This window comes from Heterodontus francisci, unplaced genomic scaffold (genome assembly GCF_036365525.1).
Source record: "Heterodontus francisci isolate sHetFra1 unplaced genomic scaffold, sHetFra1.hap1 HAP1_SCAFFOLD_1781, whole genome shotgun sequence".
Classification (NCBI taxonomy): Eukaryota; Metazoa; Chordata; class Chondrichthyes; order Heterodontiformes; family Heterodontidae; genus Heterodontus; species Heterodontus francisci.
The window spans coordinates 18,471-39,322 of record NW_027140264.1 but is presented as its reverse complement, the minus strand read 5'-3'; the positions used below and the strand labels follow the sequence as shown (position 1 = coordinate 39,322).

The 20,852-nt window shown below is 51.2% G+C and overlaps 1 protein-coding gene across 1 annotated transcript in view; it reads left to right on the top strand.

Moving 5' to 3' along the window:
- The window catches only part of LOC137359161 (glutamate receptor ionotropic, delta-1-like), a gene marked incomplete at its 5' end in the record, with an annotated part of 46,775 nt that overhangs the window by 9,959 nt on the left and 15,964 nt on the right, over positions 1-20,852 (top strand). Inside the window, one exon of the mRNA XM_068025231.1 lies at positions 4,090-4,186. Within this exon, the coding sequence (XP_067881332.1) occupies positions 4,090-4,186 (97 nt within the window). The remainder of the gene's footprint in view (positions 1-4,089; positions 4,187-20,852) is intronic.

Genomic DNA, 20,852 nt, shown 5'->3' with positions numbered 1-20,852 from the left:
ATCTGCTTCACTGTCTTAAAAACCTCCTGAAAATCCTCTTCTTTGTGTTTTGAAAATCTCCTTTTTTTCACCTTTTTGCCTTCTCCTTTCTGTCACCTGTCCTATAAACCACCCTGAAACAGCTCTTTGCAACCAGCTGCTTGCAACAGGAGGCCCCTCAGTAACTAGCAGAGGTGCTTCATGTTTGATCTCTCTGTCTACTCTGAGGATATACAGACTTGGAGAAAATATATGTCTGAGCTTAGAAAAAGTCATCTTGTGCTGCAGCTCCACTCATAATGCCAGACTGGAGACAGCCGGGACTCAGTGTCACCCTAACACAGTCTGGTTCAGAGTCAGGTAACTGAGCTGCATCAAACCCACCAAGCTTCAAGGCTTTGAAATCTACTGAGTTCAGGGGCAAGAGAGGGGTTTTGTCTTCAGCCTCTGACTGTTTCATCACTGAGTGAATGTAAGATTTGTGGTTTAAGACAAGTGGGATCAAACTTCCTTGAAAAATCCAACTCTTTTGTATATAGACTGGGTAAACCTAATGAGCACTAATGCTGTGGAGGACAAGTTTCTGGAGTGTGTTAGGCATAGTTTTCTAGAGCAGTATGTTGAGGAACTGACTAGAGAACAGGCTATTTTAGATCTAGTTTTTATGTAATGAGAAAGGGCTAATTAATAATCTTGTTGTAAAAGAACCTTTAGGGATGAGTGACCGTAGTATGATAGAATTTTACATTATGTTTGAAAGTGAGGTAGTTCAATCTGAAGCCAGGGTGTTAAAATTGAACAGAGGAAATTATGAAGGTATGAGGGGCAAATTGGCTGAGGTTGTTTGGGAAAATACATTAAAAGATATGACAGTACATAGACAATGGAAAGAAATGTTACATAGTTTACAGCAACTATACATTCCTTCAAGGCACAAAAGCCCCAAAAGTAAAGGCAATAAACCTGGATAACAAAGGAAATTAAGGATTGTATAAGATTAAAAGAAAAGGCCTATAAAGTTGCCAAAAATAGTATTAAACCCAAGGACTGGGAGGATTTTAGAATACAGCAAAGGAGGACAAAGAAACTGATAAAAAAAAAGGGAGAACAGAATATGAATGTAAGTTAGCAAAAAATATAAAAACGGACTGTAAAAGCTTCTACGTAAAAAGGAAACGTTTGGCTGAGACAAATGTGGGTCCATTACAAGCAGAGTCAGGAGAATTTATAATGGGGAATAGAGAAAAGGCAGAGAAGCTAAATGATTACTTTGTGTTTGTCTTCACTGAGGAAGATACAAGAAATCTCCCAGAATTAGAGATCCAAGGGATTAGGAGGAATGAGGAATTGAAGGAAATTAGTATTAGTAAGAAAGTTGTATTGGAGAAGTTAATGAGGCTGAAGGTTGATAAGTCCCCAGGACCTGATATTCTACATCCCAGAATGTTGAAGGAGGTAACTATGGAGATAGTGGATACTTTGGTGATCATCTTCCAAAATTCTATAGATTCTGGAGTGGTTCCTGCAGATTGGAAGGTCGCAAATGTCACCTCACTATTTAAGAAAGGAGGGAGAGAGAAAACAGGGAATTACAGACCTGTTAGCCTGACATCAGTCATTGGGAAAATGCTAGAATCTATTCTGAATGATATGATAAATGGACACTTGGATAATAATGATCTGATTGGGCACAGTCAACATGGATTTCTGAATGGGAAATCATGTTTGACGAACCTGTTGTAGTTTTTTGAGGATGTTACTAACAGAATTGATAAAGGGGAGTGGGTGGACATGGTAAACTTGAATTTTTAAAAGGCCTTTGATAAAATCCTCCACAGGAGGTTGGTTAGCAAAATTAAAGCACATGGTAATATACTGGCATGGGTTAAGGATTGGTTAACAAGCAGAAAGCAGAGAGTAGGAATAAATGGGTCATTCTAGCGTTGGCAGGCTGTGATGAGTGGGGTACCACAGGGATCAGTGCTTGGGCCCCAGCTGTTCACAATATATATCAATGATTTGGATGTGGGGACCAAATGTAGTATTTCCAAGTTCGCGGATGACACAAAACTAGGTGGGAATGTGTGTTGTGAGGAAGATGCAAAGCGGCTTCAAGGGGATTTGGACAGACTTAGTGAGAGGGCAAGAACGTGGCAGATGAAATATAATGTGGAAAAATGTGAGGTTATCCACATTGGTAGGAGGAATAGATATGCAGAGTATTTCTTAAATGGTAAGAGATTAGAAAGTGTAGATGTACAAAGGGACCTGGGTGTCCTTGTCAATAAGTCACTGAAAGCTAACATGCAGGTGCAGCAAGCAATTAGGAAGGCTAATGGTATGTTAGCCTTTATTGCAAGAGGATTTGAGTACAGGAGTAGTGAAGTCTTGCTTCAATTGTATAGAACCTTGGTTAGACCGCACCTGGAGTACTGTGTGCAGTTTTGGTTCCCTTACCTTAGGAAGGATATTATTGCCATAGAGGGAGTGCAATGAAGGTTCACCAGACTTGTTCCCGGGATGGCGGGACTGTCCTATGAAGAGAGATTGGGGAAACTGGACCTGTATTCTCTAGAGTTTCAAAGAATGAGAGGTGATCTCATTGAAACCTACAAAATACTTAAATGGATAGACAGGGTAGAGGCAGGCAAGATGCTTCCCCTGTTTGGGGAATCTAGAACCAGGGGATACAATTTCAAAATAAGGGGGAAGCTACTTAGGACCGAGATAAGGAGAAATTTCTTTACTCAGAGGGTTGTGAATCTTTGGAATTCTCTACCCCAGAGGGTTCTGGAAGTTCAGTCATTGAGTATGTTTAAAGCAGAGATTGACAGATTTCTAAATCCAATGACATAAAGGGATATGGGGATAGTGTGGGAAAAAAGGCATTGAAGTAGATGATCAGCCATGATCATATTGAATGGCGGGGCAGGCTCGATGGGCTGAATGGCCTACTCCTGCTGCTATGTTCCTATGTTCTTCCACCAGCTTTTCCATCTACCTTTGCCACTTGTTTAGTCCGTGGGTGAGATGTGAATACCAACCCAGCAGAGATGATTGATTGTACCTGAAGAGATTGCAAATTTTACATCGCAGAGAAGCTTCTCTTCCATCTCTAGGCAGTTGATCACAATGTAACTTTCCTGCTCAGAAATTGTTTGTGGATACTTATTTAAGGAAGGTTCAGGTGGAAATAACCTTTCATGATCTATCATCTTTCCGGAGGTAGAACACCCCCAACAACAACAACAACTTGCATCCCTCAGATCTCCCCGAGCTTTCTCTGCTGCAGTTGGTTATAGATCTTCAATCTTTCCCATCTCTCTTCTAATCGTAATTGAGGAATTATTGTTGGTTAATATTAGGACTCAATGATATTCTGCTGAAGTCTTAACCCATTTAAAGGAATCAGTATAAAAGGCCTGCTTTAAAATAACAGCTATGAACACACTAAATGTGTGTTTGCGTGCATCATTAAAACTGATTTTTTGTTATGCTCTCACAGCAGTTTACTACAAGCCCATTGTCTCATTCTCAGCCTTTCACAAGCTGTGAGCTTGTTGTGAACTAACGTTTAAGGCCGTGCAGTCCTTGCCTTTTGTGAAAGAAAATTCACTCAGGGATTTTTGTTTTGCAAACATTGCTTGTTGACATGAAGTCTTTATTTCTACAGCATTATCTTTTATTCCTTTTCCTTCTGTTGCACATCCCCCCCTGAGCCTCACTGTGCTTTAACATGCAGTGCTGTTTCCAGCCTAATCATATTCCCTTCATGCAGATATTCTTATTGGTTATTCCGCTGTCTTAAACTGGAATCTCAATCATATCCCAGTCTTTCATTCTGTCCAGTCCTCGCTGAATCTATCATGTGCTCTGCATTTCTAACTGCCAGAGGGATTTAATTTGCTTTCAAAGTGAAATGTACATACAGCTGACCTCTCCAGAACACTGAGAGAATTGATTCATTAGACTGCGGACACTCAGTTTGAAGCTGAGCTCTGCAACGGTGATTTGAATCATATCAGAACTCGTCAAAACACACTCAGCCGAGATAAAACAAAACAAAGAGTATCATAGTGTAAGCTATTTGAAGGTTTTTATTTTTTCCAGGTTATTAAGATCTCCACTGCCTTTTTTTACTTTAATTCCCTTGGCATCCTTGTGCCCTGGTTCCAAAAATAAGAGCAATCCATTCTCGGGTGTGAAGGTACCAGGGCCTTGGTCAGTTCTATGCTATGTTGGGTGTGTTTAGCAAGGTGGCAAGGACCATCCTGCTACTATACTCCCGAACATGGAACATTCAACAACTTACAGACAGTAACATCAACTTGCATTTATTTAGCGCCTTTAACATCGTAAAATGTCAATGAAATTTGATACCAAGGCACACAAGGAGATTTAAGGACACATGGCCAAAAGCTTGGTCAAAGAGGTAGATTTCAAGGAACATCTTAAAGGAGGAGAGAGAGAGAGAGGTTTAAGGAGGGAATTCCAGAGCTTTCGGCCAAGGAAGGTGAAAGCACGGCCACCAATGGTGGAGCAGTAGAAATCAGGGATGTGCGAGAGGCTAGAACTGGGGGAGTACAGATATCTTGGAGGGTTTTATGGCCAGATAGGGAGCGGTGAGGCCATGGAGGGACTCAGAAACAAAGATGAGGATTTCAAGATCATAGCGTTGGAGGATCGGGGACTTCACCACAATGAGACATCACAGAGACACTTCACAAGATGACGAGAAATTTTGATAGTGAAACTATTGTCATTGGTCAGGAAGTTGGTAACAAGACAGCAGAAATCTAAGGCAATTATCCCAGTGAGAAGCTGATACGATTGGTCTGTTGTCTCGATTTACACCCCGCCCGATTTCGCTCGGCATTGCCTTGCCGGATATATTTATTAATTCTTCAGTTCTCCCTGAAGATTGTTCAGAGCAACACGTCTCCAGGTGCTTTTGACTGAACTTTTATGTAAAACTCCTGAGCTCAGGGATATCGCTGGAGACAACAGCCTGTTACCCAAGGGTGTGACAAACCGAAGCTGTTAACATTCATCGTCTCACCTCTCAGGCGTTTATGTTTCGTTCCAAGAAACTTTTCTTGTGAATTTTTTTTTAGATTGAAACACAAAGCACAATTAAAAAATAGAATATTCCAAGCACAGGCTGATACAGCACAACATTGGGAACCTCAACATCAAGAGTCAGGCAAACCCCAGCAAAACCCCATCCCCTACATAGAGTGGGGAAACTTCAACCCCAACACAGAGTGGAGCAAATCCCCATCCCCTACACAGAGTGGGGAAAAACCCCATCCACTACACAGAGTGGGGCAAAACCCCATCCACTACACAGAGTGGGGCAAAACCCCATCCCCTACACAGAGTGGTGCAAAACCCCTTCCCCTACACAGAGTGGGGCAAAACCCCATGCACTACACAGAGTGGGGCAAAACCCCTTCCCCTACACAGAGTGGGGCAAAACCCCATCCCTTACACAGAGTGGGGCAAAACCCCTTCCCCTACACAGAGTGGGGCAAAACCCCATCCACTACACAGAGTGGGGCAAAACCCCATCCCCAACATAGAGTGGGGAAACTTCAACACCTACACAGAGTGGAGCAAATCCCCATCCCCTACACAGAGTGGGGCAAAACCCCATCCCCTACACAGAGTGGGGGGAAACCCCATCCACTACACAGAGTGGGGCAAAACCCCATCCCCTACACAGAGTGGGGCAAAACCCCATCCACTACACAGAGTGGGGCAAAACCCCATCCCCAACATAGAGTGGGGAAACTTCAACCCCTACACAGAGTGGAGCAAATCCCCATCCCCTACACAGAGTGGGGCAAAACCCCTTCCCCTACACAGAGTGGGGCAAAACCCCATCCACTACACAGAGTGGGGCAAAACCCCATCCCCAACACAGAGTGGGGCAAATCCCCATCCCTTACACAGAGTGGGGCAAAACCACATCCCCTACACAGAGTGGGGCAAAACCCCATCCACTACACAGAGTGGGGAAACTTCAACCCCTACACAGAGTGGAGCAAATCCCCATCCCCTACACAGAGTGGGGCAAAACCCCTTCCCCTACACAGAGTGGGGCAAAACCCCATCCACTACACAGAGTGGTGCAAAACCCCATCCCCAACACAGAGTGGGGCAAATCCCCATCCCTTACACAGAGTGGGGCAAAACCACATCCCCTACACAGAGTGGGGCAAAACCCCATCCACTACACAGAGTGGGACAAAACCCCATCCCCAACACAGAGTGGGGCAAATCCCCATCCCTTACACAGAGTGGGGCAAAACCCCATCCCCTACACAGAGTGGGGCAAAACCCCATCCACTACACAGTGGGGCAAAACCCCATCCCCTACACAGAGTGGGGCAAAACCCCATCCCCTACACAGAGTGGGGCAAAACCCCATCCACTACACAGAGTGGGGCAAAACCCCATCCCCTACACAGAGTGGGGCAAATCCCCATCCCTTACACAGAGTGGGGCAAAACCCCATCCCCTACACAGAGTGGGGCAAAACCCCATCCACTACACAGAGTGGGGCAAAACCCCATCCACTACACAGAGTGGGGCAAAACCCCATCCCCTACACAGAATGGGGCAAATCCCCAACCCCTACACAGAGTGGGGCAAAACCCCATCCCCTACACAGAGTGCGGCAAATCCCCATCCCCTACACAGAGTGGGGAAACCCCATCCCCTACACAGAGTGGGGCAAAACCCCATCCCCTACACAGAGTGGGGCAAATCCCCATCCCCTACACAAAGTGGGGCAAATCCCCATCCCCTACGCAGAGTGGGGCAAAACCCCATCCCCTACACAGAGTGCGGAAACACCAACCCCTACACAGAGTGGGGCAAAACCCCATCCCCTACACAGAGTGGGGCAAATCCCCATCCCCTACACAGAGTGAGGCAAATCCCCATCCCCTACACAGAGTGGGGCAAATCCCCATCCCCTACATAGAGTGGGGCAAATCCCCATCCCCTACACAGAGTGGGGCAAAACCCCATCCCCTACACAGAGTGGGGCAAATCCTCATCCCCGACACAGAGTGGGGCAAAACCCCATCCCCTACACAGAGTGGGGCAAATCCTCATCCCCCAGCAGTGCTGGGACTGAGGTCTCTGATCGTGCTGGGACTGATGTCTCTGACTGTGCTGGGACTGATGTCTCCAACTGTGCTGGGACTGATGTCTCCAACTGTGCTGGGACTGATGTCTCTGATCGTGCTGGGACTGATGTCTCCAACTGTGCTGGGACTGATGTCTCCAACTGTGCTGGGACTGATGTCTCCAACTGTGCTGGGACTGATGTCTCTGACTGTGCTGGGACTGATGTCTCCAACTGTGCTGGGACTGATGTCTCTGATCGTGCAGGGACTGATGTCTCTGATCGTGCTGGGATTGATGTCTCTGATTCTGCTGGGACTGATGTCTCTGCCGGTGCTGGGACTGATGTCTCTGATCGTGCTGGGTCTGATGTCTCTGATCGTGCTGGGACTGATGTCTCCGACCGTGCTGGGATTGATGTCTCTGATTCTGCTGGGACTGATGTCTCTGCCGGTGTTGGGACTGATGTCTCTGATTGTGCTGGGACTGATGTCTCCGTCAGTGCTGGGACTGATGTCTCCGACCGTGCTGGGATTGATGTCTCTGATTCTGCTGGGACTGATATCTCTGCCGGTGTTGGGACTGATGTCTCCGGCAGTGCTGGGACTGATGTCTCTGATCGTGCTGGAACTGATGTCTCTGATTCTGCTGGGACTGATATCTCTGCCGGTGCTGGGTCTGATGTCTCCGGCAGTGCTGGGACTGATGTCTCTGATCGTGCTGGAACTGATGTCTCTGATTCTGCTGGGACTGATATCTCTGCCGGTGCTGGGACTGATGTCTCTGCCGGTGTTGGGACTGATGTCTCTGCCGGTGTTGGGACTGATGTCTCTGATCGTGTTGGGACTGATGTCTCTGATTCTGCTGGGACTGATATCTCTGATCGTGCTGGGATTGATGTCTCTGATTCTGCTGGGACTGATGTCTCTGTCAGTGCTGGGTCTGATGTCTCTGATCGTGCTGGGACTGATGTCTCCGACCGTGCTAGGATTGATGTCTCTGATTCTGCTGGGACTGATATCTCTGCCGGTGTTGGGACTGATGTCTCTGATTCTGCTGGGACTGATATCTCTGCCGGTGCTGGGTCTGATGTCTCCGGCAGTGCTGGGACTGATGTCTCTGATCGTGCTGGAACTGATGTCTCTGATTCTGCTGGGACTGATATCTCTGCCGGTGCTGGGTCTGATGTCTCCGGCAGTGCTGGGACTGATGTCTCTGATTCTGCTGGGACTGATATCTCTGCCGGTGTTGGGACTGATATCTCTGCCGGTGTTGGGACTGATGTCTCTGCCGGTGTTGGGACTGATGTCTCTGATCGTGTTGGGACTGATGTCTCTGCCGGTGCTGGGTCTGATGTCTCTGATCGTGCTGGGACTGATGTCTCTGATCGTGTTGGGACTGATATCTCTGATTCTGCTGGGACTGATGTCTCTGCCGGTGCTGGGACTGATGTCTCTGCCGGTGCTGGGACTGATGTCTCTGATCGTGTTGGGACTGATGTCTCTGATCGTGCTGGGAATGATGTCTCTGATCGTGCTGGGACTGATGTCTCTGCCGGTGTTGGGACTGATGTCTCTGCCGGTGCTGGGACTGATGTCTCTGATCGTGTTGGGACTGATGTCTCTGCCGGTGCTGGGAATGATGTCTCTGATCGTGTTGGGACTGATGTCTCTGATTCTGCTGGGACTGATGTCTCTGCCGGTGCTGGGACTGATGTCTCTGGCAGTGCTGGGACTGATGTCTCTGATCGTGTTGGGACTGATGTCTCTGATTCTGCTGGGACTGATGTCTCTGCCGGTGCTGGGACTGATGTCTCTGATCGTGTTGGGACTGATGTCTCTGATTCTGCTGGGACTGATGTCTCTGCCGGTGCTGGGACTGATGTCTCTGATCGTGTTGGGACTGATGTCTCTGATCGTGTTGGGACTGATGTCTCCGACCGTGCTGGGATTGATGTCTCTGATTCTGCTGGGACTGATGTCTCTGATCGTGCTGGGACTGATGTCTCCGACCGTGCTAGGATTGATGTCTCTGATTCTGCTGGGTCTGATGTCTCTGTCAGTGCTGGGACTGATGTCTCCGACCGTGCTGGGATTGATGTCTCTGATTCTGCTGGGACTGATGTCTCTGATCGTGCTGGGACTGATGTCTCCGACCGTGCTAGGATTGATGTCTCTGATTCTGCTGGGACTGATGTCTCCGACCGTGCTAGGATTGATGTCTCTGATTCTGCTGGGACTGATATCTCTGCCGGTGTTGGGACTGATGTCTCTGATTCTGCTGGGACTGATGTCTCCGGCAGTGCTGGGACTGATGTCTCTGATCGTGTTGGGACTGATGTCTCTGATCGTGCTGGAACTGATGTCTCTGATTCTGCTGGGACTGATATCTCTGCCGGTGTTGGGACTGATGTCTCTGCCGGTGCTGGGACTGATGTCTCTGCTGGTGTTGGGACTGATGTCTCTGCCGGTGTTGGGACTGATGTCTCTGATCGTGCTGGGACTGATGTCTCTGATTCTGCTGGGACTGATGTCTCTGCCGGTGCTGGGACTGATGTCTCTGATCGTGCTGGGACTGATGTCTCTGATCGTGTTGGGACTGATGTCTCTGCCGGTGCTGGGACTGATGTCTCTGATCGTGTTGGGACTGATGTCTCTGGCAGTGCTGGGACTGATGTCTCTGATCGTGTTGGGACTGATGTCTCTGGCAGTGCTGGGACTGATGTCTCTGATCGTGTTGGGACTGATGTCTCTGCCGGTGCTGGGACTGATGTCTCTGCCGGTGCTGGGACTGATGTCTCTGATCGTGCTGGGACTGATGTCTCTGATTCTGCTGGGACTGATGTCTCTGCCGGTGCTGGGACTGATGTCTCTGATCGTGCTGGGACTGATGTCTCTGCCGGTGCTGGGACTGATGTCTCTGATCGTGCTGGGACTGATGTCTCTGATTCTGCTGGGACTGATGTCTCTGATCGTGTTGGGACTGATGTCTCTGATTCTGCTGGGACTGATGTCTCTGCCGGTGCTGGGACTGATGTCTCTGATCGTGCTGGGACTGATGTCTCTGATCGTGTTGGGACTGATGTCTCTGATTCTGCTGGGACTGATGTCTCTGCCGGTGTTGGGACTGATGTCTCTGCCGGTGCTGGGACTGATGTCTCTGCTGGTGCTGGGACTGATGTCTCTGATCGTGTTGGGACTGATGTCTCTGATCGTGCTGGGACTGATGTCTCTGCCGGTGCTGGGACTGATGTCTCTGATCGTGTTGGGACTGATGTCTCTGATCGTGTTGGGACTGATGTCTCTGATCGTGTTGGGACTGATATCTCTGATTCTGCTGGGACTGATGTCTCCGGCAGTGCTGGGACTGATGTCTCTGCCGGTGCTGGGACTGATGTCTCTGCCGGTGCTGGGACTGATGTCTCTGATCGTGTTGGGACTGATGTCTCTGGCAGTGCTGGGACTGATGTCTCTGATCGTGTTGGGACTGATGTCTCTGCCGGTGCTGGGACTGATGTCTCTGCCGGTGCTGGGAATGATGTCTCTGATCGTGTTGGGACTGATGTCTCTGCTCGTGTTGGGACTGATGTCTCTGATTCTGCTGGGACTGATGTCTCTGCCGGTGCTGGGACTGATGTCTCTGATCGTGCTGGGACTGATGTCTCTGATCGTGTTGGGACTGATGTCTCTGATTCTGCTGGGACTGATGTCTCTGCCGGTGCTGGGACTGATGTCTCTGATCGTGCTGGGACTGATGTCTCTGATCGTGTTGGGACTGATGTCTCTGATTCTGCTGGGACTGATGTCTCTGCCGGTGTTGGGACTGATGTCTCTGCCGGTGCTGGGACTGATGTCTCTGCTGGTGCTGGGACTGATGTCTCTGATCGTGTTGGGACTGATGTCTCTGATCGTGCTGGGACTGATGTCTCTGCCGGTGCTGGGACTGATGTCTCTGATCGTGTTGGGACTGATGTCTCTGATCGTGTTGGGACTGATGTCTCTGATCGTGTTGGGACTGATATCTCTGATTCTGCTGGGACTGATGTCTCCGGCAGTGCTGGGACTGATGTCTCTGCCGGTGCTGGGACTGATGTCTCTGCCGGTGCTGGGACTGATGTCTCTGATCGTGTTGGGACTGATGTCTCTGGCAGTGCTGGGACTGATGTCTCTGATCGTGTTGGGACTGATGTCTCTGCCGGTGCTGGGACTGATGTCTCTGCCGGTGCTGGGAATGATGTCTCTGATCGTGTTGGGACTGATGTCTCTGCTCGTGTTGGGACTGATGTCTCTGATTCTGCTGGGACTGATGTCTCTGCCGGTGCTGGGACTGATGTCTCTGATCGTGCTGGGACTGATGTCTCTGATCGTGCTGGGACTGATGTCTCTGATCGTGCTGGGACTGATGTCTCTGATCGTGCTGGGACTGATGTCTCTGATCGTGTTGGGACTGATGTCTCTGATCGTGTTGGGACTGATGTCTCTGCCGGTGCTGGGACTGATGTCTCTGCCGGTGCTGGGACTGATGTCTCTGATCGTGCTGGGACTGATGTCTCTGATTCTGCTGGGACTGATGTCTCTGCCGGTGCTGGGACTGATGTCTCTGATCGTGCTGGGACTGATGTCTCTGCCGGTGCTGGGACTGATGTCTCTGATCGTGCTGGGACTGATGTCTCTGATCGTGTTGGGACTGATGTCTCTGATTCTGCTGGGACTGATGTCTCTGCCGGTGCTGGGACTGATGTCTCTGATCGTGTTGGGACTGATGTCTCTGATCGTGTTGGGACTGATGTCTCTGATCGTGTTGGGACTGATGTCTCTGCCGGTGCTGGGACTGATGTCTCTGATTCTGCTGGGACTGATGTCTCTGCCGGTGCTGAGACTGATGTCTCTGCCGGTGTTGGGACTGATGTCTCTGATCGTGCTGGGACTGATGTCTCTGATCGTGTTGGGACTGATGTCTCTGATCGTGTTGGGACTGATGTCTCTGCTGGTGCTGGGACTGATGTCTCTGATCGTGTTGGGACTGATGTCTCTGCCGGTGCTGGGACTGATGTCTCTGATCGTGTTGGGACTGATGTCTCTGATCGTGTTGGGACTGATGTCTCTGATCGTGTTGGGACTGATGTCTCTGATCGTGTTGGGACTGATGTCTCTGATCGTGCTGGGACTGATGTCTCTGATCGTGTTGGGACTGATGTCTCTGCCGGTGCTGGGACTGATGTCTCTGATCGTGTTGGGACTGATGTCTCTGCCGGTGCTGGGACTGATGTCTCTGATTCTGCTGGGACTGATGTCTCTGGCAGTGCTGGGACTGATGTCTCTGCTCGTGTTGGGACTGATGTCTCTGATCGTGTTGGGACTGATGTCTCTGGCAGTGCTGGGACTGATGTCTCTGATCGTGTTGGGACTGATGTCTCTGGCAGTGCTGGGACTGATGTCTCTGATCGTGCTGGGACTGATGTCTCTGATCGTGTTGGGACTGATGTCTCTGCTCGTGTTGGGACTGATGTCTCTGCCGGTGCTGGGACTGATGTCTCTGCCGGTGCTGGGACTGATGTCTCTGATCGTGTTGGGACTGATGTCTCTGCCGGTGCTGGGACTGATGTCTCTGATTCTGCTGGGACTGATGTCTCTGGCAGTGCTGGGACTGATGTCTCTGCTCGTGTTGGGACTGATGTCTCTGATCGTGTTGGGACTGATGTCTCTGGCAGTGCTGGGACTGATGTCTCTGATCGTGTTGGGACTGATGTCTCTGGCAGTGCTGGGACTGATGTCTCTGATCGTGCTGGGACTGATGTCTCTGATCGTGTTGGGACTGATGTCTCTGCTCGTGTTGGGACTGATGTCTCTGCCGGTGCTGGGACTGATGTCTCTGCCGGTGCTGGGACTGATGTCTCTGCCGGTGCTGGGACTGATGTCTCTGCCGGTGCTGGGACTGATGTCTCTGATCGTGTTGGGACTGATGTCTCTGATCGTGTTGGGACTGATGTCTCTGATCGTGTTGGGACTGATGTCTCTGATCGTGCTGGGACTGATGTCTCTGCCGGTGCTGGGACTGATGTCTCTGATCGTGTTGGGACTGATGTCTCTGATCGTGTTGGGACTGATGTCTCTGATCGTGCTGGGACTGATGTCTCTGCCGGTGCTGGGACTGATGTCTCTGATCGTGTTGGGACTGATGTCTCTGATCGTGTTGGGACTGATGTCTCTGATCGTGTTGGGACTGATGTCTCTGATCGTGCTGGGACTGATGTCTCTGCTGGTGTTGGGACTGATGTCTCTGGCAGTGCTGGGACTGATGTCTCTGCTCGTGTTGGGACTGATGTCTCTGATCGTGTTGGGACTGATGTCTCTGGCAGTGCTGGGACTGATGTCTCTGATCGTGCTGGGACTGATGTCTCTGGCAGTGCTGGGACTGATGTCTCTGCTCGTGTTGGGACTGATGTCTCTGATCGTGTTGGGACTGATGTCTCTGGCAGTGCTGGGACTGATGTCTCTGATCGTGTTGGGACTGATGTCTCTGATCGTGTTGGGACTGATGTCTCTGGCAGTGCTGGGACTGATGTCTCTGATCGTGTTGGGACTGATGTCTCTGGCAGTGCTGGGACTGATGTCTCTGATCGTGTTGGGACTGATGTCTCTGATCGTGTTGGGACTGATGTCTCTGGCAGTGCTGGGACTGATGTCTCTGATCGTGTTGGGACTGATGTCTCTGGCAGTGCTGGGACTGATGTCTCTGATCGTGTTGGGACTGATGTCTCTGGCAGTGCTGGGACTGATGTCTCTGATCGTGCTGGGACTGATGTCTCTGATCGTGTTGGGACTGATGTCTCTGCTCGTGTTGGGACTGATGTCTCTGATCGTGTTGGGACTGATGTCTCTGCCGGTGCTGGGACTGATGTCTCTGATCGTGCTGGGACTGATGTCTCTGATCGTGTTGGGACTGATGTCTCTGCTCGTGTTGGGACTGATGTCTCTGATCGTGTTGGGACTGATGTCTCTGCTCGTGTTGGGACTGATGTCTCTGATCGTGCTGGGACTGATGTCTCTGCCGGTGTTGGGACTGATGTCTCTGCTCGTGTTGGGACTGATGTCTCTGATCGTGCTGGGACTGATGTCTCTGATCGTGTTGGGACTGATGTCTCTGGCAGTGCTGGGACTGATGTCTCTGATCGTGTTGGGACTGATGTCTCTGCTCGTGTTGGGACTGATGTCTCTGATCGTGCTGGGACTGATGTCTCTGCCGGTGCTGGGACTGATGTCTCTGCTCGTGTTGGGACTGATGTCTCTGATCGTGCTGGGACTGATGTCTGTGATCGTGTTGGGACTGATGTCTGTGATCGTGTTGGGACTGATGTCTCTGCCGGTGCTGGGACTGATGTCTCTGCCGGTGCTGGGACTGATGTCTCTGATCGTGTTGGGAATGATGTCTCTGATCGTGTTGGGACTGATGTCTCTGATCGTGCTGGGACTGATGTCTCTGCCGGTGCTGGGACTGATGTCTCTGATCGTGTTGGGACTGATGTCTCTGATCGTGCTGGGACTGATGTCTCTGCTGGTGTTGGGACTGATGTCTCTGGCAGTGCTGGGACTGATGTCTCTGGCAGTGCTGGGACTGATGTCTCTGCTCGTGTTGGGACTGATGTCTCTGCCGGTGCTGGGACTGATGTCTCTGATCGTGTTGGGACTGATGTCTCTGGCAGTGCTGGGACTGATGTCTCTGATCGTGTTGGGACTGATGTCTCTGATCGTGTTGGGACTGATGTCTCTGGCAGTGCTGGGACTGATGTCTCTGATCGTGTTGGGACTGATGTCTCTGGCAGTGCTGGGACTGATGTCTCTGATCGTGTTGGGACTGATGTCTCTGATCGTGTTGGGACTGATGTCTCTGGCAGTGCTGGGACTGATGTCTCTGATCGTGTTGGGACTGATGTCTCTGGCAGTGCTGGGACTGATGTCTCTGATCGTGTTGGGACTGATGTCTCTGATCGTGTTGGGACTGATGTCTCTGGCAGTGCTGGGACTGATGTCTCTGATCGTGTTGGGACTGATGTCTCTGGCAGTGCTGGGACTGATGTCTCTGATCGTGTTGGGACTGATGTCTCTGGCAGTGCTGGGACTGATGTCTCTGATCGTGTTGGGACTGATGTCTCTGATCGTGTTGGGACTGATGTCTCTGCCGGTGCTGGGACTGATGTCTCTGCTCGTGTTGGGACTGATGTCTCTGCCGGTGCTGGGACTGATGTCTCTGATCGTGTTGGGACTGATGTCTCTGATCGTGTTGGGACTGATGTCTCTGCTCGTGTTGGGACTGATGTCTCTGATCGTGTTGGGACTGATGTCTCTGGCAGTGCTGGGACTGATGTCTCTGATCGTGTTGGGACTGATGTCTCTGGCAGTGCTGGGACTGATGTCTCTGATCGTGTTGGGACTGATGTCTCTGATCGTGTTGGGACTGATGTCTCTGGCAGTGCTGGGACTGATGTCTCTGATCGTGTTGGGACTGATGTCTCTGGCAGTGCTGGGACTGATGTCTCTGATCGTGTTGGGACTGATGTCTCTGGCAGTGCTGGGACTGATGTCTCTGATCGTGTTGGGACTGATGTCTCTGCCGGTGCTGGGACTGATGTCTCTGATCGTGCTGGGACTGATGTCTCTGATCGTGTTGGGACTGATGTCTCTGATCGTGTTGGGACTGATGTCTCTGCTCGTGTTGGGACTGATGTCTCTGATCGTGTTGGGACTGATGTCTCTGCTCGTGTTGGGACTGATGTCTCTGATCGTGCTGGGACTGATGTCTCTGCCGGTGCTGGGACTGATGTCTCTGCTCGTGTTGGGACTGATGTCTCTGATCGTGTTGGGACTGATGTCTCTGATCGTGTTGGGACTGATGTCTCTGCTCGTGTTGGGACTGATGTCTCTGATCGTGTTGGGACTGATGTCTCTGCTCGTGTTGGGACTGATGTCTCTGATCGTGCTGGGACTGATGTCTCTGCCGGTGCTGGGACTGATGTCTCTGCTCGTGTTGGGACTGATGTCTCTGATCGTGCTGGGACTGATGTCTCTGATCGTGTTGGGACTGATGTCTCTGGCAGTGCTGGGACTGATGTCTCTGATCGTGTTGGGACTGATGTCTCTGCTCGTGTTGGGACTGATGTCTCTGATCGTGCTGGGACTGATGTCTCTGCCGGTGCTGGGACTGATGTCTCTGATCGTGCTGGGACTGATGTCTCTGATCGTGCTGGGACTGATGTCTCTGCCGGTGCTGGGACTGATGTCTCTGATCGTGCTGGGACTGATGTCTCTGATCGTGTTGGGACTGATGTCTCTGGCAGTGCTGGGACTGATGTCTCTGCCGGTGCTGGGACTGATGTCTCTGATCGTGCTGGGACTGATGTCTCTGATCGTGTTGGGACTGATGTCTCTGCTCGTGTTGGGACTGATGTCTCTGATCGTGTTGGGACTGATGTCTCTGCCGGTGCTGGGACTGATGTCTCTGATCGTGTTGGGACTGATGTCTCTGATCGTGTTGGGACTGATGTCTCTGATCGTGTTGGGACTGATGTCTCTGCCGGTGCTGAGACTGATGTCTCTGCCGGTGTTGGGACTGATGTCTCTGATCGTGTTGGGACTGATGTCTCTGCCGGTGCTGGGACTGATGTCTCTGATCGTGTTGGGACTGATGTCTCTGCCGGTGCTGGGACTGATGTCTCTGATCGTGCTGGGACTGATGTCTCTGATCGTGTTGGGACTGATGTCTCTGCCGGTGCTGGGACTGATGTCTCTGATCGTGTTGGGACTGATGTCTCTGATCGTGTTGGGACTGATGTCTCTGCCGGTGCTGGGACTGATGTCTCTGATCGTGTTGGGACTGATGTCTCTGATCGTGTTGGGACTGATGTCTCTGATCGTGTTGGGACTGATGTCTCTGCCGGTGCTGAGACTGATGTCTCTGCCGGTGTTGGGACTGATGTCTCTGATCGTGTTGGGACTGATGTCTCTGCCGGTGCTGGGACTGATGTCTCTGATCGTGTTGGGACTGATGTCTCTGCCGGTGCTGGGACTGATGTCTCTGATCGTGCTGGGACTGATGTCTCTGATCGTGTTGGGACTGATGTCTCTGCCGGTGCTGGGACTGATGTCTCTGATCGTGTTGGGACTGATGTCTCTGATCGTGTTGGGACTGATGTCTCTGATCGTGTTGGGACTGATGTCTCTGCCGGTGCTGAGACTGATGTCTCTGCCGGTGTTGGGACTGATGTCTCTGATCGTGTTGGGACTGATGTCTCTGCCGGTGCTGGGACTGATGTCTCTGATCGTGTTGGGACTGATGTCTCTGCCGGTGCTGGGACTGATGTCTCTGATCGTGCTGGGACTGATGTCTCTGATCGTGTTGGGACTGATGTCTCTGCCGGTGCTGGGACTGATGTCTCTGATCGTGTTGGGACTGATGTCTCTGATTCTGCTGGGACTGATATCTCTGATCGTGTTGGGACTGATGTCTCTGATCGTGTTGGGACTGATATCTCTGATCGTGTTGGGACTGATATCTCTGATCGTGTTGGGACTGATGTCTCTGATCGTGTTGGGACTGATGTCTCTGATCGTGTTGGGACTGATGTCTCTGCCGGTGCTGGGACTGATGTCTCTGATCGTGTTGGGACTGATGTCTCTGATCGTGCTGGGACTGATGTCTCTGGCAGTGCTGGGACTGATGTCTCTGCCGGTGCTGGGACTGATGTCTCTGCTCGTGTTGGGACTGATGTCTCTGCCGGTGCTGGGACTGATGTCTCTGATCGTGTTGGGACTGATGTCTCTGATCGTGTTGGGACTGATGTCTCTGATCGTGCTGGGACTGATGTCTCTGCTCGTGTTGGGACTGATGTCTCTGATCGTGTTGGGACTGATGTCTCTGCTCGTGTTGGGACTGATGTCTCTGATCGTGTTGGGACTGATGTCTCTGGCAGTGCTGGGACTGATGTCTCTGATCGTGTTGGGACTGATGTCTCTGGCAGTGCTGGGACTGATGTCTCTGATCGTGTTGGGACTGATGTCTCTGATCGTGTTGGGACTGATGTCTCTGATCGTGTTGGGACTGATGTCTCTGCTCGTGTTGGGACTGATGTCTCTGATCGTGTTGGGACTGATGTCTCTGGCAGTGCTGGGACTGATGTCTCTGATCGTGTTGGGACTGATGTCTCTGGCAGTGCTGGGACTGATGTCTCTGATCGTGTTGGGACTGATGTCTCTGATCGTGTTGGGACTGATGTCTCTGGCAGTGCTGGGACTGATGTCTCTGATCGTGTTGGGACTGATGTCTCTGGCAGTGCTGGGACTGATGTCTCTGATCGTGTTGGGACTGATGTCTCTGATCGTGTTGGGACTGATGTCTCTGGCAGTGCTGGGACTGATGTCTCTGATCGTGTTGGGACTGATGTCTCTGGCAGTGCTGGGACTGATGTCTCTGATCGTGTTGGGACTGATGTCTCTGGCAGTGCTGGGACTGATGTCTCTGATCGTGTTGGGACTGATGTCTCTGCCGGTGCTGGGACTGATGTCTCTGATCGTGCTGGGACTGATGTCTCTGATCGTGTTGGGACTGATGTCTCTGCTCGTGTTGGGACTGATGTCTCTGATCGTGTTGGGACTGATGTCTCTGCTCGTGTTGGGACTGATGTCTCTGATCGTGCTGGGACTGATGTCTCTGCCGGTGCTGGGACTGATGTCTCTGATCGTGCTGGGACTGATGTCTCTGCTCGTGTTGGGACTGATGTCTCTGATCGTGCTGGGACTGATGTCTCTGATCGTGTTGGGACTGATGTCTCTGGCAGTGCTGGGACTGATGTCTCTGATCGTGTTGGGACTGATGTCTCTGATCGTGCTGGGACTGATGTCTCTGCCGGTGCTGGGACTGATGTCTCTGATCGTGTTGGGACTGATGTCTCTGCCGGTGCTGGGACTGATGTCTCTGATCGTGTTGGGACTGATGTCTCTGGCAGTGCTGGGACTGATGTCTCTGCCGGTGCTGGGACTGATGTCTCTGATCGTGCTGGGACTGATGTCTCTGATCGTGTTGGGACTGATGTCTCTGCTCGTGTTGGGACTGATGTCTCTGATCGTGTTGGGACTGATGTCTCTGCCGGTGCTGGGACTGATGTCTCTGATCGTGTTGGGACTGATGTCTCTGATCGTGTTGGGACTGATGTCTCTGATCGTGTTGGGACTGATGTCTCTGCCGGTGCTGGGACTGATGTCTCTGATCGTGTTGGGACTGATGTCTCTGCCGGTGCTGGGACTGATGTCTCTGATCGTGTTGGGACTGATGTCTCTGATCGTGTTGGGACTGATGTCTCTGCCGGTGCTGGGACTGATGTCTCTGCTCGTGTTGGGACTGATGTCTCTGCCGGTGTTGGGACTGATGTCTCTGATCGTGTTGGGACTGATGTCTCTGATCGTGCTGGGACTGATGTCTCTGCCGGTGTTGGGACTGATGTCTCTGATCGTGTTGGGACTGATGTCTCTGATCGTGTTGGGACTGATGTCTCTGCCGGTGCTGGGACTGATGTCTCTGATCGTGTTGGGACTGATGTCTCTGGCAGTGCTGGGACTGATGTCTCTGATCGTGTTGGGACTGATGTCTCTGCCGGTGCTGGGACTGATGTCTCTGCCGGTGCTGGGACTGATGTCTCTGATCGTGTTGGGACTGATGTCTCTGATTCTGCTGGGACTGATATCTCTGATCGTGTTGGGACTGATGTCTCTGATCGTGTTGGGACTGATATCTCTGATCGTGTTGGGACTGATATCTCTGATCGTGTTGGGACTGATGTCTCTGATCGTGTTGGGACTGATGTCTCTGATCGTGTTGGGACTGATGTCTCTGATCGTGTTGGGACTGATGTCTCTGCCGGTGCTGGGACTGATGTCTCTGATCGTGTTGGGACTGATGTCTCTGATCGTGCTGGGACTGATGTCTCTGGCAGTGCTGGGACTGATGTCTCTGGCAGTGCTGGGACTGATGTCTCTGCCGGTGCTTTGACTGATGTCTCTGCTCGTGTTGGGACTGATGTCTCTGGCAGTGCTGGGACTGATGTCTCTGCCGGTGCTGGTACTGATGTCTCTGCTCGTGTTGGGACTGATGTCTCTGATTCTGCTGGGACTGATGTCTCTGCCGGTGCTGGGACTGATGTCTCTGATCGTGTTGGGACTGATGTCTCTGCCGGTGCTGGGACTGATGTCTCTGCCGGTGCTGGGACTGATGTCTCTGATCGTGTTGGGACTGATGTCTCTGATCGTGCTGGGACTGATGTCTCTGATCGTGTTGGGACTGATGTCTCTGATCGTGCTGGGACTGATGTCTCTGATCGTGTTGGGACTGATGTCTCTGCCGGTGCTGGGACTGATGTCTCTGCCGGTGCTGGGACTGATGTCTCTGATCGTGTTGGGACTGATGTCTCTGGCAGTGCTGGGACTGATGTCTCTGCCGGTGCTGGGACTGATGTCTCTGCCGGTGCTGGGACTGATGTCTCTGATCGTGTTGGGACTGATGTCTCTGATTCTGCTGGGACTGATATCTCTGATCGTGTTGGGACTGATGTCTCTGATCGTGTTGGGACTGATGTCTCTGATCGTGTTGGGACTGATGTCTCTGATCGTGTTGGGACTGATGTCTCTGATCGTGTTGGGACTGATGTCTCTGATCGTGTTGGGACTGATGTCTCTGATCGTGTTGGGACT